This window comes from Sminthopsis crassicaudata, chromosome 5 (genome assembly GCF_048593235.1).
Source record: "Sminthopsis crassicaudata isolate SCR6 chromosome 5, ASM4859323v1, whole genome shotgun sequence".
Classification (NCBI taxonomy): Eukaryota; Metazoa; Chordata; class Mammalia; order Dasyuromorphia; family Dasyuridae; genus Sminthopsis; species Sminthopsis crassicaudata.
Genome location: NC_133621.1, coordinates 313214920 through 313233370, shown reverse-complemented (window position 1 = coordinate 313233370; position 18451 = coordinate 313214920). Strand labels below are relative to the sequence as shown.

General features: G+C 37.8%; 1 protein-coding gene across 6 annotated transcripts in view; it reads right to left on the bottom strand.

The window, feature by feature from the left end:
* CD163 (CD163 molecule) overlaps positions 1-18451 on the bottom strand; it is a 55825-nt gene that overhangs the window by 28470 nt on the left and 8904 nt on the right. For all 6 annotated transcript variants that reach the window (XM_074272110.1, XM_074272108.1, XM_074272111.1 and 3 more), the window contains 4 exons: positions 16887-16976; positions 13779-14099; positions 9036-9350; positions 1815-2135 (listed from right to left, as the gene is read on the bottom strand). In XM_074272110.1, coding sequence (XP_074128211.1) covers positions 1815-2135; positions 9036-9350; positions 13779-14099; positions 16887-16976 — 1047 coding nt within the window. The remainder of the gene's footprint in view (positions 1-1814; positions 2136-9035; positions 9351-13778; positions 14100-16886; positions 16977-18451) is intronic.

Below are 18451 nucleotides of genomic sequence, written 5' to 3'. Positions count from 1 at the left end.
TTCATCTGAGGACATTGGAATAGAACAAAGTCTCACTGATTCTCTGTCATATTTATTTGCTCTATGACCCTTGAAGACATTAGGATTTTGAGAAGACATTTGTTTCTTATTCTCCGGTTAACGTAGAATTAAAATCATCTCCACATAGTCTTTCAGCTAAACAGTTGGATGTACATTTTGATGTTTCTTGCTTCTACGTATTCATTTTTTAAAATCTACTAATTTTTGACCTTTTAATTAAAAATGCTTAAAAATCCCATGTCTCATTAAAGGTCTCTCTTCCTAAAGGATTTTCTCAGTTTAATGAGATAAGTTATTCTTAGTTGTAAGCCTTTGGTATACCAAATTTTGCTCTCATTTTCAATGGCAGCTACTAAGTCTTGTGTTATTTTAAACTGATACTTGAATTCTTTTTGTATGTTATTAATATTTTTTTATTTGACAAGAAAACTCTGCATTTTGGCTGTTGTGTTTTGAGGAGTTTTTATTTAAGGTTTCTTTTAGAAGATAAATGGCTTAAAGAATTAAAGAAAATAGCAAACTATTTTCATTTTGACCTCTGATTCCAAGAATTCTGGGAAGGTTTTAAGATATTTATGATAACTTAAAATATGGGATCCAAGTTTGTTTTTTCTTTTTAAATCATGGTATTCAGGAGATCTGATAACTCTTAGATTATCCCATTTTGACATGTTTCACAGGTCACATATTGAGCATATTTTGCTCTTCTTTGATTTTGATTGAATGTTTATTGTTTTATTGAGTCAGCTTTTAATTGTTTGGTCTATTCTAATTTTTAGGGCATTCAGTATTTGGGTAAATTTTCTCAGTGTGCTATCCATTATTTTCCTTAAGTATTCTACTTTTTATTTCTTGTTTAATTTCACCTATTGTTTCTTTCATAATTTTTGTAGTTAGAACTTTTTTTCTCTGAACCTCTACTTGGACTAATTGTGGAATTATGTTTCCTTTGAGATTTACCCCTTGGATGTCTCTCTGTAATTTTTCACAGCATTCATCTATTCATAAAATTATTCATCTATTCATAATAGGAGACTAAATACCTGGGTTGTGGGATACATGTATAGGTCAAATTCTAATCCCATAATCCTGATTAGTATGGACAGGCTGTGCCTGATCCTGAATTTGATGACCAAAATCATCCCACCATTAGCAAGAATTACCTGCTTGTGAGTCAGGGCCAAGCCTCCTGGCCCAAAAGGGGAAAAAAAAAATTTGGTAAGTCCCTTCCTCCCTTCCTCCCTCCCTTCCTCCCCTCCTTTCCCTCCTCTTCTCCCTTCCTTCCTCCCTTCCTTCCTTCCCTTCCTTCCCTCCCTTCCTTCCTCCCTTCCTTCTCTCCCTCCCCTCCCTCCCCTTCCTTCCCTCCCTCCCTCCTTCCCTCCCTTCCTTCCTTCCTTCCTCTCTCCTTTCCTTCCTTCCTTCCTTCCTTCCTTCCTTCCTTCCTTCCTTCCTTCCTTCCTTCCTTCCTTCCTTCCTTCCTTCCTTCCTTCCTTCCTTCCTTCCTTCCTTCCTTCCTTCCTTCCTTCCTTCCTTCCTTCCTTCCTCCCTCCCTCCCTCCCTCCCTCCCTCCCTCCCTCCCTCCCTCCCTCCCTCCCTCCCTTCCTTCCTTCCTTCCTTCCTTCCTTCCTTCCTTCCTTCCTTCCTTCCTTCCTTCCTTCCTTCCTTCCTTCCTTCCTTCCTTCCTTCCTTCCCTCCTTCTTTCCCATGAGAAAGAATAAATCATCTCCCAATAAATTATTTCCCCCAAACAACTCACCTTCCTTCTGTAATGTACCCCTGATCTGGGGTCTTACCTGAACACAACACTCCAGCATCCTCATAGTGTCCACAGTCATGGTTTTTCCATCCTCTGTGTTTGCAGCCCCAAATAGCTGACTCATTCCCAAAGCAGGAAACATCATCAAACCAAATGTGTTCAATGTCATCACTAGCATTAACTTTTATCAGGGCACTAAATGCAGAAGGGCATCCTGCTTGCCTGCATACCACAGCCCCAGCATTCTTGTTCCAGTTGTCATCACAGACTGTCCCCCACTGGTTATTTACTCTCACCTCCACTCGCCCTGAACAGGTGTTCATTCCACTTCCCAGTCTCAGGGCTAGTTCTGCTCCCTCTGCAACAGAAATGCACAAACATGTCAATGATGTGGGAAATTTAGAGACAGAAGTGAACGGAATTGTCCTATTGAGGAGAAGGACCTAAGTTGAAGAGAAGAGCCAGGTGAAAACCACAGGAGTAAGGCAAAGTTAGTTAGCCTTTGAATCCCTGATTTACAGTTTTTGAGGAAAGGAGTAATCTTTCACCAAAAGAAAAAATTACCTCATAATTTTAGTTAGGCATAGAATTATTAATGAAAAAAGGGATAGAGGAAATTTTGAAAGACATAATAGATTCATATATCATTGACTACATTCTGATGACCAAGAAATAAAAGGAATTATACATATGGATATACATACATGTAGATGGATACCTATATATTCAAATAGATGGCCGATAAATGGATGAGAAATATAGAAAAACAATGCTCAAAAGAAGAATCGTGAATATGGAAGAATATCCCAAATCACTAATTGTAAGAGTAACCTAATAAACAAATCTTGACAAAAAGGGTAAAAAGATAGGATTCATCCATGTTGGAGGAATTGTGGAAACAGTAATGAATTACTGCAAGATTTGTGAATTGAACTAACCAGTCTGAAAAACAAAGAATTATACAAAGAAAGTGACTACCAAGTTCATATTCTTTGACTCAAAAGAGTTCACTGTTTAGGATATAATGGAGTATATTCAGTATAAAAAGTCAAAAAAAAAAAAAGCTCTTATTAAAAAAAAAAGTATTTATGGTAACACATTTTGCAGAATTTTGTAATAATAGAAGACTGGAAAGTGGTGAATGACCCAAGAAGGTAAATTAGCTCTGGAACATGAAAGAAACAGAATCTTACTCTACTGTAAGGACTATTCTATATATTCAGTTCATGGGGGGAAGCAGGAATGGAAGAATCCAGGAATTAGCTAGAAATAAATACCTTTTAAATTAGGGCAGAGACCTAAATCTAAATATGCATGTTTCCCTAATTTATTAATAATATCACCTTTTACCTATACATACAAAAATATTTATAGCAACTCTCTTCTCTGAGCAAAGAATTGGAAATTGAGGTGATGCCCATCAATTGGGGAAATGCTGAATAAATTGTGGTATATGATTATGATGGAATATTACTGTTCTGTGGGGAATGATGAACAGGATGCTCTCAGAAAAACCTGGAAAGTTCTCCATGAACTCAAGAAAAGTGCCATGTACTATATACAAAGTAATAGCAACATTGTGGGATGATTAAAATGACTGCTATTATCAGTAAAAAAAAAAGTGATTCAAAACTACTTGTGATGAAAAATGTTATCCATTCCCAAAAGACTGATTATGTCTTAATACAGATTGAAGAATACTATTTAAAATTTTTTTTACTTTATTTTTCTTGAGGGTTTTTTTTTTCTTTTTGGAGGGGAGATCTATGTTTTCTTTCACAATCAGACTTTTATGAAAGTGTTTTGCATAACTTCATATATGCCTTCTTAATGAGGGAGTGAAGATGGGGAGGAAGAAAGAGAATATGGAACACAAAATTTAAAAAATATATTAAAATTGTTTTACATGTAACTGGATGAAATAAAAATATTTAAAATGAAGTGGAGAGGAAAAAAGAAAAGACTATGATATTAAAAGGCATCAATAAATTTAAATTTTGAAAATATCTTTAAATTCATACCCATTGTTACCACACCTTAATATTCATGAGATGTTAGTCTATGGCTCATTTCTGCCAGACTCTACAGTTTTCTAGCAATTTTTGTCAAATATGGGGTTCTTGCCCCTAAATTTTGGTTCTTTGGGTTTATCAAACACTATATTACTATGGCCATTTACTACTGCTTTGTGTAGCTACTCTTTTCCATTGATCCACCACTTTGTTTCTCAGCTAATCCCAGATTGTTTTTATGATTACCACTTTATAGTTTTGTTTGACATCTGGTATGGTTAGGCCACCTTCTTACACATTTTTTTTTTCATCACTTCTCTTGATATTTGTGGCCTTTTGTACCACAAATACATTTTGCATTTTGTTTTGTTTTGTTTTTAGCTTTATCAAACAAACATTTAGTAAGTATCTACAATGTGTTAGGTATTGTGCTAATTCTTTTGAAATTAATTGGCGTGGCACTGAATAAATTAATTTAGGTAGTATTGACAATTTTATTATGTTGTCCTGGTCTACTCATGACTGTCATCTGCTTAGCTCTATCTTATTTGTATGAAAAGTGTTTTCTAGTTATTTTAATTGAAATCTCTTTTTCTATCTCTTCTTTTTGGGTTTTGTTGATTATATACAGATATGCTGACAATTTTTTTGTGTTTATCTTGGATTCTGTAACTTTCATAAAGTTCATTGCTTGGATTAGTTTTTTTTTTTATTATTTGATCTTGGGGTTTTCTAAATGTATCATCATATCATTGGCAAAAAGGATAGTTTTGTTTCCCTATTGCCTATTCTAACTAGTTCACTTTATTTTTCTTATCATATTTTTATTGCTGGCATTTCTGGTACAATATCAAATAATAAAGTGGACATCTTTACTTCACCCAAGATCGTACTGGGAAGATTTCTAGTTTATCCCTATTAAAGATAATATTTGTTCTTGGTTTCAGATAGATACTACTACTTATCATTTTTTAAAAGCATCATTTATTTCTATATTTTCTGGTAATTTTAATTGGAATTTTTTTTTATTTTGTCAAAAGCTTTTTCTGCATAAAATATTATAATCATAAATTCTGTTATTGATATGATCAATTTTCTATGTGACGCTTTCTTGATATTGAGTCAATCCTACAGTTCTTATGTAAATCCTATCTGATCATGTTTATATAATTTTTGTGACATATTTCTATAGTTTTCTTGCTAGCATTTTATTAATTATTGTACTAAATATTCATTACAGCAGGGTTTTTTAAATTTTTTCCACTCACCACCCCTTTTGCCTGAGAAATTTTTATATGACCTCATGTGTATGTATGTATACACACACACACACACTCACACACACACACATATATATATATATATATACACACACATATACCTTTATGTATGTGAGTAGATAAACTAGATATATAAATCAAATATTTACTGAAAATAAATCATAAATTCATTATCCCCACATTTAGTTACAATACCCTATATGATAGTATTTAACATATACTTTAATATATTTAATATGTATGGGACTACCTGCCATCTAGGGGAGGGGGGGTAGGAAGGAGGGGAAAAGTTGGAACAGCAGTTTTTGCAAGGATCAATGTTGAAAAACTACCCATGCATATGTTTTTTCAATAAAAAGCTATAATTAAAAAAAAAGTTTAAAAAAAGTTTTTAAATACCCTATATGGGGTTGTGATCCTCAGTTTAAGGATCTGAACAATTTTAAGGAAATTGATCTATAGTTTTCTTTCTCCTTTTTTGCTCTCCCTGGTTTAGGAAAAAACCATATTTGTGAAAATGCCTAGAACTGAAAAATGGAGTGACTTATTCATGGAAGAGAAGAGAATAGTTGTTATGGGCCAGAACTCTAAACTTGAAACAAAGGATTCTTACAAGGTTCTAAGTTAGTGGAATTGATAGAGATAATGGTTATCTAATTAAGCATGGTTCAGTCTGATTGATTTAATCTTACAACAAATAATGGTTTCCTAGTGATGATTGGTTTATACTCAGTGTGGAGCATATAAACTGGGACTAAGAAAGCCCTCAGGGGCAGAGGTAGAGAAGACAAAGGACTGGTGGCAGAAGCTTAAGCTCTCAGAACCAAGGAGAGAAATTCATTTCGATCTTTGATCTTTCTGTTGTCTGGCCTGGCCTCTTGAACTTCCCCCACTGAGACCAAGGCTGTCTGAAAGGCTCTCCAGGAAGCTGACCAGCCCCAGGAAGGAGAAAATAAAGGATGTGGACTATAAGAAAGCTAACTGGGCCCCAGGAAAGGAGACAAGACTTTGAAAGAGATAAAGGATTTAGATTTTAACCCCTAGCTACTTGTGTGGTGAATACTGAACTGAAAAGAAGGCTACTCCCAGAGACCCCAGGAAAACCAAACCAGAGAACATTACAAATAGTGTTATTGATTTGCAGAGTATGGGGAAGGTGTGATGTTACAAAGTATTTGGAATGCCAAAAAGAAGATTTTGTATTTTAAGGTATAAGTGATAGGAAGTCATTGAAATTTATTGATTAGGGAGTGAAATTGTTGAACCTGTGCTTTAGAAAGACAATTTTGACAGTTCACAGTGGATGAACTGCATGAGAGAGACTTGTAGTCAGCCTTCCAATTTTATTATTCAACCCAAACTGCTTTCTCCAGAGTTAGTATATAATCTCTTAGTTGCTAAAGCTAATGGCATCTCTTCAGTTCTCACCTTGTCTGACTTCTCTTTAGCCTTTGACATTATTGATCATTCTTTTCTGGACTCTCTTTTCTCTCTGGGCTTTCAAGAAATTGCTCTCCTGTTTTTTTTTTTGTTTTGTTTTGTTTTGTTTTGTTTTGTTTTGTTTTGTTTTTATGCTTCTCTGACTACTCCTTAATCTCTTTAGCTACATCTTCTTGTAGGATCCCCCTAAAGTTCTGTGTTGTGTCCTCTTTTCTTCTTTTTCTATACTATTTCACTTAGTGATCTCATTAATTGATTTCAGTTATCATCCTTTTTGCAGATAACTCTCACATTTGTGTGTCTAGCCCTAACATCTGTCCTGTGATTTCTAATCATATATCGATTATAGCCTACTAGACATCTTGAACTACATATCCCATAAGTATGTCAAACTCAACAGGTCCATAAATGAATTCACAATCTCCCCCACAGCAATCTTCACCTCTTTGTAATTTCTGTATTAATGTGGAGGATACCACCATCCTTCCATCACCCAAGCTCACACCTTAGATATCATCCTCAACTCTCTTTCCCCCATATCCAATTCATTATCATGTTTTGTTTATCCTGCTTTCATGATATTTCTTGTATATGCCTATTCTTTCTTTTGCTCTTGGCACTTATTACCTCATATTTGTTCTGTTACCATAGTCTGCTGGTTGATCTTCCTGTGTTAAGCCTTTCTCCCCTCCATCCTCCACTCAGTTGTTAAATTGATCTTCCTAAAGCATATATCTGACCTTGCCACCTCTATTTTATAAAATCTAGCAGCTTTTCACTGATTCCCCAAATGAAGATAAAAGTCCAATTTTGTTTCTCTTTAATACATAGACTTTCCCTCTAAGATTATCTCCATTCTCTTTGATCTATATATTGTTTGGGTATAGTTGCTTGCATGTTGTTGTCTCCCCTATTAAACTTGGAGCCTTGGGGATTCTGGGAAGATAGTGGAGTCAGTCAGAAAATTCTAAGTTCTCCAGATTCCCTTCACAAACAAGATGAAATGAAGCCTGAGAATGAGCATAAAGTAACCAAAATAATCAAGAGTTGGAAATAGAGCAGTAGTGCTCCAGGGACAAATGCAAAACTGAACCAAAACAACAACAACCAAAAAAAAAAAAAAAAAAAGATCCCCAGGATGGAGAGGTTCAGCTAGGCTGTCTTTGCTGAAACAAACAAGATCTGAGGACAGATGGGTTGGGAGGTAGTCTCAGCCTCAGACACAGGAATTCTTACCTCATAGACTGTGTATGTGTGTGTGTGTGTGTGTGTGTGTGTGTGTGTGTGTGTGTGTGTATGTGTAGGAGATGGGTTTCCTATATTTGAGCTGAGGAAGATTGAAAGTCCCTTTTGAGGGAAGCCAGACAGTTCTAAGGAACAAGAACATTTCCAACATAGTATGCTTGGACCCTATCTGTGACTTCAAAGAGAAAAGAACTGCTGAGGTTGAGTCCTGGACAAAGCTCAACAAATAACAGTAAGAATGATCTGAGTCCAGTCACCATCTCCCACACCCTAAAACTTAAGGTTATTACAATATAATAAAAAACTACTAAAAATAAAAATGAAAAAGAACAATCACAGCAGAAAGAACCCAGCTATAGGCAGATACTATAGGAAAAAAGAAGATGAAGGTTCCTTTTCAGGAGAGGCTATTGAAGCAAAAAAAAAATTATCTTAAAAATATGATCACCTGCTCAAAAAAGAGACATTGGAAGAATTTTTGAAGGACTTTAAATATCAAATAATAGAAATTGAGGGGGAAATAGACAAAAAATAAGAATCTAAGAAAACCAAGAAAATTATGAAAAGTTTACCAACTAAAAAAAATTATCCTTAAGATGAAAACAACTCCTTGAAAACTAGAATTGTGCAAGAGGTAGTGAATTGTGAAATAGGACACCAAGAAATAATAAAACAAAGTAAAAAGAATGTGAAATATCTCATGAGAAAAATAGCCCATCTGGAAAACATCTAGAAGAGAATCAAAAAACAAATTGAGAAAAGGAATCTTGATACAATATTACAAGAAATAATTAAGGTAAATTGTCCTGAAGTGTTAGAACAAGAGGGGAAAGTAAGAATAGAAAAAATAAAATCCACTGATTACCACCTGAAACAGTTTTCGTGATGAAAACTTATAGGAATATTATAGCCAAATTTCAAAATCTTCAGATTAAGAAGAAATATTATCAGCAACAAGCAAAAAGAAGATTAATAAATTCAAATATGGCAAAATCACAATTAAAATTACACAAGACTTAGCAGCTGCTACACTAAAAGACCACAGTTCTTGTAATACCATATATCAAAATACAAAAGAACTGGAGATGTGTAACCTACCCAGCAAAGTTAAGTATATTCTGGAATGGAAAAAAAAATCATTGCATGAATTGACAGACTTTCAGGATTTTGTCATACTTGAAAGAAGTAAGAATGCTTCAAAGGTCAAAACCATTTGTGTCAGAGTCCAGAGATTTCTGTTTGGGGGCATAAAGGAGTTTCTATTTGGGATCCAAGACTTACCTGAGCAGAGGACAAATACATCCTCATCATGATGACAGTTATGTTCTCCCCATCCACTGTGTTGGCAGTTCCAGAGAGCTGATTCATTACCATGGCAAGAAACTTCATCAAGCCAAATGGGCCCAGATCCATTTTTGGTATCCCCAAGGAAATGAAGAACTGATCCACATCCCAGCTGTCTACACACTGTGGAAGCCTCGGTATTGCCCCAACTATCATCACACACAGTCCCCCACTGTCCTTTGACTTTTATCTCCACTCTGCCTTCACAGCGATTAGACCCATCTGCTAGCCTCAGTTCCAAGTCTTCTTCACCTGCAGCAAAGGAAAAGATATAATCAGAGAAGAAATTTCACTGAGTTTGTTTCCCAAGGTATTTAGGAGTGTGTGCCCACTTACAGAGAGAACTGGGAAGGGGGGTGAAAAGGGAAATGGAATCACGAAAGACAACGCTTAGAAAGACTCTGAACAGCCGTGTGGCTGTGTTTATGGGAAATAATTTGGTAGTTCAGTGGAAAGATCTTTGGACTCTGGTCAATGAAAAGCTTGAGTCTGAATTCTCCTTCTAGCATTTATCAATTTTGTGATCCTGTGGACAAGTCTTTAAATCATTTTGAGCCTCAGGTTTCTCATCTATAAAATTCGAATTATAATAATTGCAGGAACTACCTCATAAGGATGTTGTAAAGATCCAATGAGACAATCAATATTTGTGAAGCCTTGTTGAAACTTTTAAAGTCCACTACAAAGATTAGCCACCATCATTGAGCATCATCAATGCTACTGCCTTCAAAGTTAGTAATTAACATCTCTCTTTTTCTCTAAGGGGATTAAAAAAATCCTTGAATACCAATGGAGCCTTCTATTTAATTGAGAGCACTTGGCACATAGTTACAACTGAATTAAAAGTTAAAGGAGAAATTGATGTCTATGCTTCAGAAACTGCTTGTGTCTTTCTCCACCTGCACATGCCTATGTGTTCCACATGAACATCCGGCATTCCTGTTGTCTTCTGGATGTTCAAGGTAACCTACTGAAGTATCTATATCTGACATTCTTCAGAGAGAATTCCACTTTCTTGATTTATTCCCCATTTGTAAAACTTGATTTCATCTATCAAACTGTTGCCAAGGTGTTGATAAATTAATTCACACTAGAATATTATATACAAACTGATAAAGGAAAAATATTACCACCAGAAGCAGCTTTGGATCTCTCCTCTTATTAGAAAAGGGCTTAAATGTGGTATCAGTAACAGATTTTGCCCACTGATAACTAATCTGAGTAAGTATGAAAATTTGAGATTGTTATTAGAAAGGTAGGCAGTTGATAAGACTTTTTTTTGGGCCTTGACAAAACACAAAATATGATGAAGTAGTTATTCATCTTGTGGAGACTTCTTTTACTTCTACAGTGGTTGTGCTGGGATTGGTGGGAAAGGAGAAGAGGGGTATTAGAGACTACATTCTCCTAGTTGTTGTCTAGTTGTTCTAGTTACATACAACTATTTGTGACCCCATTTGGTGTTTTCCTGGCAAGGATACGAGAATGAGTTATCATTTCCTTCTCTAGATTATTTTGACAGATGAAGCAAACGGGAAAAGTGGCTTATCCAGTCACACAACTAATGAGTTTCTGAGGTCATATTTGAACTCAGGAAGAGAAGTCTTCCTGACTCCAGGTCTGGTATTCTATCCACTTTACCTCCTAGCAATCCCTGTTTCAGTTTCTCCTCAAATAAAATGGGAGTCATAATAGCATCCATATCCAATAATTCATGGGAAGATCAAATGAAATCATATATGTAAAATGCTTTGCAAACCTTAAAGTGCCATATAGATGGAAGCTAGTTAATTTTATTTAATTTCATCAGCAAAGTGCTCAAGAAAAGTTATATTTTTATGCAGTAAATACAAAGGAATACAATGAAGCTCCACAGGAACTGGACTGAGATTATTAGAAGAATTGGCCCAGTAGTCCAGTGGTAAACCAGCCTGGCTGATTGCTGAGTCTGCATCAGGATAGACCAGACTCGTAGTAGCCTGAAGTCTCCACAGTGAGCACTGAATAAAGCTGCATCTGCTTTAGGGGAAACTCAGGAAGACTGTGCAAAGTCAGAAAAGTATTGCCAGTGAACAAGACTTCTAACTTTGAACCCACTTTTCAGATTCTATGAGTACTTGTGGGGAAAAGTGTCACAAACTTTTGAGGGGATTATTCATCTTAAGAATTCTTGCTTTAGCTAGATGGCACAGTACATAGAATGCGGGCCCTGAAGTCAAGAGGACCTGAGTTAAAATCCACCCTCAGACAATTAAGACTTCCTAGCTGTGTGACCCTGGGCAAGTCATTTAACCCCAAATGCCTCGGGGGGGAAAAAAGAGTTCTTACTTCCAAGGCAATCCCAGTAGACTTTGGATAGAGGACACCATCTGCATCCAGAAAAAGAATTATGGAGACTGAATATAAATCAACACATGCTGTGTTCACTTCTTTTTTCTGTTTTTTTTCCACTTCTCTCATGGTTTTTCCCTTTTTTTCTGATTTTTCTCTCTCAATATGATTCATAAAGCAATGTATATTAAAAATAAAGAATTTTTAAAAATTTAAACAATTTTTACTATGTCATCTTAGTAAATACTAGTTTTTCAAATTAAACCAAGTCTGGCTGGCTCATTGATATCAGCTGATAATGGGGGTATAGCCACACTCAGCTATTCCTAAACCCAGAACTTGGATTATTTAGGGCTATTCATAGAACTGTGAGGTCCTAATTGCACCAAACGTACAGCCAGATGACTTGCATGAAAATTTTGGCCCTGCCACTTACTGCTAGTTTGCCTTTGGACAACAAATCACCCAACATAACCTAACCTTAGTTTCTTCATATATAAAAAGTTATAAAGAGTTATATATATGTATATATAAAGAGTTACACAGAATGACCTCTTAGAGATATCATTCCTTGTTTGAATCTCTCACAAAAATATCTTTCAAGATATTTTTGCATCCTGACTTTAATTGTCTGTTAACTATCCCTTCCACCTTGTTCTAGTGTAGAAAATTGATGGACACTGCTAAATGTGATTTTAAAAATAATTTTAAAAAACTACGAAATGTGATTTAAAAATAAAGGAATGCATGAATAAATAAGTACAAAAAAGGATGTGAGCTTCCATGATCTGCAAGAAAGCTGGCCACTATGAAGATGAAGGAATTAAGATTATCCAATGAAATTGAGACTTCTGAGGCTTCCTTATAGATCATGAAATAGCAAGAAATTCCCAGAGGTTTCCAAAAGAAAAATTGAAAATAAGATCTCAACAAGCAGAATCACACACACATACACATACTCACATAGCACAGATGGAAAAGCATTGAAGAGACAGTGAGATATCTCCCCAAAGAAGAGAGGCAGACAAAGTTGGACCCCCAAATTCCTGAAATGAAAGGGCGTTTGCACCAGCTTGCCGGGCCAAAGATATCAGGAATGGAATATGCTCATGTTGGTTGCTAGACCTTGAGGACCTGAGTCACAAGAACAGGAATCGAGTAGTCTTGAGCAAGGATGAGACCACCTGAAGAAGCAGAGAATGAGGATTCTACTCCCTGCCCTCATCCCCCTGAGGAAGTGTACCCAGAAAAGGGATGGCTACAGAGCTACGTGAAGAAGAGTTCCTGGGCTGGCTTGGAAAGGAGGGGGAAGAACCAGGTTCCTCAAGGGAAACGAGCCCCCAAGCATGGCCTAGAAAAGACTAGACTTATCACGTCAGACCAGAGTCTAATCCACCTCCAGTTCAATGACAGCTCCCTGGTCTTGAAGGGAATCCTCCAGGTAGGGAACCCAGGAATGGGGTGCTTGGTGTCTCCTCAGCCACGAATCATTAGCCTTGAAGGGTTAAGGAAATCTTTGCTGGGTTCATGAGCCAGGGTCCAGGCAAGATAAATAGGTCCTCCAGATGGATCAAGCAGGGAACTAATGGCCACCAGGCAGCAACAAAGACAAAACCTCTGCAGGGAATGGCAGCCCAACTCCCAAGGGAACAGGGGTAAGGTGGCCTAGCTAATCAGAGAGGGCCTTATGCCCCTTACACACCAGACACAGTGGCAGAAGATAGGAAAAGGGCCTTGTTGGCCATCCCCAAATACCAGTTTTGTCCTTGTCCAATCTAGGAGAAAGTCTCCCTGCCCATTTGAGAGGTGTCCCTGTCAGGAGCTCTAGTCACCCCTGGTGAGACCCCTGGCTGGCTTGGGGAAACTTCTGCTCACCAACTCTTCCTGTAGCACGAGAGTGAGCAAAGACCTTATCCAAGTCTGTTCTGGAGGGTAGTAGGAAGGCTAGGAGGAATTTAGTGGTTCAGCCCCGGTGCTCACACCTTAAACTGCCAAGCTGCAGAGGGAAGCTTCATCCCACTCTCCCCAACTGTAACCCTGGAAAAGGGCAGAAAGATGAGATGGGAGAGGGTAGAGCAGTACCTGCCACTCAGAACTCCTTGCTGAATCCAGGATTTAAAAAACCTCAGCATAACCAAGGGTGCCAACCATCTGGGACAAGCTTGGACTCCAGTGTGCCCAGTGGGCTTGGGAGAAAGACCCTAAGGAGACAGAACTCCTTTAGGAACTATCCCTGTTTCCACTCACTCAGTTTCTGAAAGCCAATTCTGATTCTAGCCCTAATTCTCAAAATTCAGTTTTTAAGAGATTTCTCATTGGAGGTTTTGAGAAAGTGCAAGTGAGACTTACCTGTGCAGGTCACTTGGGCATCTTGACTGTGAGTGCAATTATGCTCCCTCCAGCCATTGTGTCTGCAGTCCCAAAGTGTAGATTCACTCCCATCACAGGAAACACCAGCCATCCAGAAAGGTGCAGGTGCCACAGTCATATTCCTCCACCCAGGGATGATGAAGGTAGATGGACATCCCAGTTGCTTGCAGACCACAGAAATCTCATTTTTTTCCCAGCCATCATTGCACACTAAACCCCACTGACCCTGGAATTTCACCTCCACTGTCCCAGCACAACTGCTGTTCCCGTTGGCCAGCCTCAACTCCAAGTTAGACTCTCCTGCAATAAACAAGGCTTGAATCACTGGAGAATTCACAGGAAATTCAGCATAAATTCTATGATAATTTAAGGTCCCTTTGACATCTTTTCCCCCCTTCCATTTCCATTTCCAGAGGTTTTCACCTCTATCCCTGGTGAGCTCTAGGAGAAGCAATTCCTGCTTTCAAAAAGCATTGAGAACTTCAAAATGAAACAAGCCCTCAAATGGTGCTTCTATTCAGTGACTTATTTGACCTCTATTCTCTTCTTCTGCTCTCAACCATAATTATGATATGACATCCTTCCATGGAATTTTTTATTTCTAAAACTTCAGGTCCCCAAACTTTTCCCACAAAGATTTACTCACTATCTGAAAGCCTGGTGATCTTGGGGACCTTGGAATGAATGGAGAGGCCATGTGGTATATTGAATAGAATACTGTACTTTAAATACTTGAAAGAATTGAATTATTGAAAGACTTTGGACTAGCCATGTGACCACGGCCAAGTCACTTACCCTTTTTTGAGTATCACTTTTCCCCTTTGTAAAAATGAAAGCAGTAACAACTATAGTACACATCTCACAAGTATTTCCAGGAAGATCAAACCATAGTATATGTCCTAATGTATTTCAGTCATGTTCAGGAATAAAAATTTTCAGAACGTCCTCTTTCATAAAGATCAAGGAAAATGATTCCATCTAATTTCTCCTATTTCTTATTTACTTCAATAAAGTTTCCTCCCAGCCAAAAATTTAATCCTCGATACACTTTTAAAAAATATTAACTTCAGGGAGGGCCTGGGAAAGTAGAGGTAGAGGGATAAGAGGAAAATTTAAATGATATAAAAACAAAATACGCCAATACAAATGTACTAATAAAAATGCATCAACTTCTTTTATATCAGATATAAAATAAGGAAAGATGGTTGAAAGATGAAGGGAGGAGATCAAAAAGGATACTATATAAAAAGAGGCACATTAATGCACTCCTTACTGGAGCTCAGAATTGGTATGAGCATTTTGAAAAATAATTGGATATTATGTAAAATATATATAATTAATTATGTAATTAGTAATTGTTATGTAATAATTATACATTAATTATTAATTAATGTCATATATAATATTAATAATGTTATACATAACAATTATTACATAATTAATAATATATAATTTATATATATATATAAGTAAGGATATCATATCATTAAAAAATTTTTTTAAAATTTCTATCTTGACCCAGAGTTGACCAAGGGCATTTTTGAATGGAAAAAAAAAATCTGCATTTGCAAAAATAAAAAATTCAAAGACACATTGTGATAACAGAAATTTGGCAATAAATCAATTGATTTCTAGTAAAGAATTAGTAAACTTTAAGATATTCATGTAATGGCAAAATGCATCCCATAATGAGTCCCAGGGAGGAATCCAAGAAATATCCTTCAAGTGAGCCAGAGAACAAAGAGAAATGAGATGACTTGCCCCATGATCACTAGCCAAGAACAAGGTCAATGTTGGCTCCAAGTGGAGTGAAAGCAACAGTATGACCTTCAGGTTGAGGTTCTGGGCAGCCCCAGTGAAAGCCCTCAGGAGTCTTGTTTCTTCCTTGTTTTCAGAGACTAGATTGTGTGTAGGACCAGTAGGATCAATGACCACTTGATAGAGTACTTCCTTGAAACCAGAAGGATCAATAACAACATGGTCTTGTGCAGGACATTTCTTGTTTTATTCTCATCCCTTTCTCACCATTTTGCCACTGTTTCTGGGGCCATTTCATTCTATTGCTGAGCTATCTTTTTAACTGTTGTGACAGAGATGCAAAACAATTTCTAAAAGAACATTAGTGAAACATTTTTCAATGGACAGAAAAACATACATAAGGGGGTGCCAACAAATGGCAATTTGGTTACTCTCTTGTAAATAAAAAACATATCCATCCATCTATCTTTGCTTATCTGTCTATTCCAAAACCAAAACAAATATAAGGAAACCTCAGAGTTTCTAATAAAAGGCTTGTTGTTGTTGTTGTTGTTGTTGTTGTTGTTGTTGTTGTTGTTGTTGTTCTTCTTCTTCTTCTTCTTCTTCTTCTTCTTCTTCTTCTTCTTCTTGTTCTTCTTGTTCTTCTTGTTCTTGTTCTTCTTGTTCTTGTTCTTGTTCTTCTTGTTCTTCTTCTTGTTCTTCTTGTTCTTGTTCTTGTTCTTGTTCTTGTTCTTGTTCTTCTTCTTCTTCTTCTTTTTCTTCTTCTTCTCTCTCTCCTAGTGATTCTTATGTTCACAATAAAATGAAAAGATAGCCTACTGGTGTTTCTAGGTAATCAGCAGAGGCTGAGCATCTCTGCACTTTAGCCCACAGTGTAATCATGTCTTGAACTTGCAAAGAGTAAGAGAGGCAGCATAGCTTCCTAGGCAAAGTCCTGGCTTTAGAATCAGAAGTCCTGATTTAGAGGTCCAGTCATTATGAACAAAGCAGGGAGCCTCCTGGAGTCTCCTTTTCCTCCTCCCCATGACAAGTGCAAAGATTTATGCCCTTTCTGCCTCTTGGAGAAAGGCTTGGTAAGCCATCCAGGGCTAAATACAATTGGGTCACCAGCCACCTTCATTTCCATGAATTCTGAACTCTCTCAGAGTTATTCCCACTCCCCAACACATTAACTCAAGAGGTGTTTTGCTTTTGGTCAGAAGAGTTCCTGTACATCAAATCAAAGGTTTTTCCTTTGTAACTTATATTCAGCATTCCAAAGTCCTTCCTCTGGTGCCAAGTAGAATGAAGTGATTGTTTATTCCAGAAATGGGCCAACCCAGTACTCACCAACACAGCTGGTAATAAAAGAGTCAGTCAAGAACAGGATGGGGAGCCCATAAATCCAGGGGTTCAGCTGGGGCCAGTAGCTTCTAAACTCTGTGGGGACAAGGAAAACACTAAGAATGACCCTCAGTGGACCTCAGAAGTGTGGGCTGGCCACATAGCAGAGCTATTGACTTTTCTATCAGGGTGGCAGCTTGGGGGTGCTGCAAGGGATGAAGTGCTGGAAGGCTCAACTTCCTGAATTCAAATTCAGCCTCAAATACTTCCCAGATGTGGGACCCTGACTAAATCCTGTTTGCCTCAGTTTCTTCACCTATAAAATGAGCTGGAAATAGAAATAGCAAAGCACTCCTGTATCTTTGCTAAGAATACCCCAAATGGGATCATGAGCCACAGGGACAACTGAACAACAACAGAATGACTTTTCTGCCAAATAACAAAGTTGTGACTTAAGAGCCCAGTGTTGATTCTAGAGAAGCTCAGAGCAGTCTGCATGGATTCTGAGGAAGTGCTGGTAATGCCAGGGTGCCAGGGTACTGGGGGACTTGTAGGGATGGCTTTCCCACTAGCCCATCCACAAATCAAGCTTCAGATTATGTGAGAGCCACTTTCCTCTGCTGTGCTCTGATGTGTGTCAAGATTTCCTGAGTGTATGTTTTTGGGTCTCTTTAGAACGCTGCCTTATTGTTATGTACCAAAGCCTCCTTGCCCCTTCTCTATGCCTATCTCTTCTCAACAGCTGCTGCCCTTGGCCCTGTCTCTCTGCCCTTTCTCCATGCCCATCTCTTCCCATAAGCTGCTACTTTTGTTCCTAAGTCCTTGACTTTGCTCTCTACCTGTTTGTTTCCCCTGTTTTATAATCTATCCATAACAGAGATCACGGTAGAGGTAATCCACAAAGAACAACCTCCACTCCCACTTCTCCCTAATAGACAGAAGCAGCAGAGCATATAGACACACTCTGTATGGCTGAAATTTGCTGAGTCCAGCCTTTCACTTCATTGGGTTAGCTCCAGCCTTGCTTCTGAACCCAGCAGCACTCCACGTGGGTGCTGAGCAAGGCAGAGCTGATGTTCTTGGGGGAAAGTTGCTGATGGGGAGGAGCTGCGTGATGTGCATCCACTAAGGGATGGCCACAATATTCCACAGAGTCTTGGTAACTAGGGTGTTAGTGGTCAGGCCCCCATTAATTGCTAAATCACTGGTCCCTCACCGGTTATTACTGAAGCAATCCAGGTACATTGATGATGGTTCCTCACCTCCTCCTTTGCTATCAAGTCCCTGAGTATGTTCATTGCCCTCCATCATTGGCATTATAGAGACATAACGAAACACTTATTTTCTCCAGAAGCAAAATTTAAGGGGAGTAGCAGTATCTGTAGCAGGGCACTGGGAGATGGTGCTCCTGGAGTTCTGGTCTCCATAGCCTCCAAGAGACAGGTGCCCACAAAGTGAGCCACAGGGATTGGGAAGCAGCTACTCCCACCTCCACTCCTCCACCAGGCCATGAAAGCCTCTTTAGCCATGAATTCTGAACTCTCTCAGAGTTATTCCCACTCCCCAACACA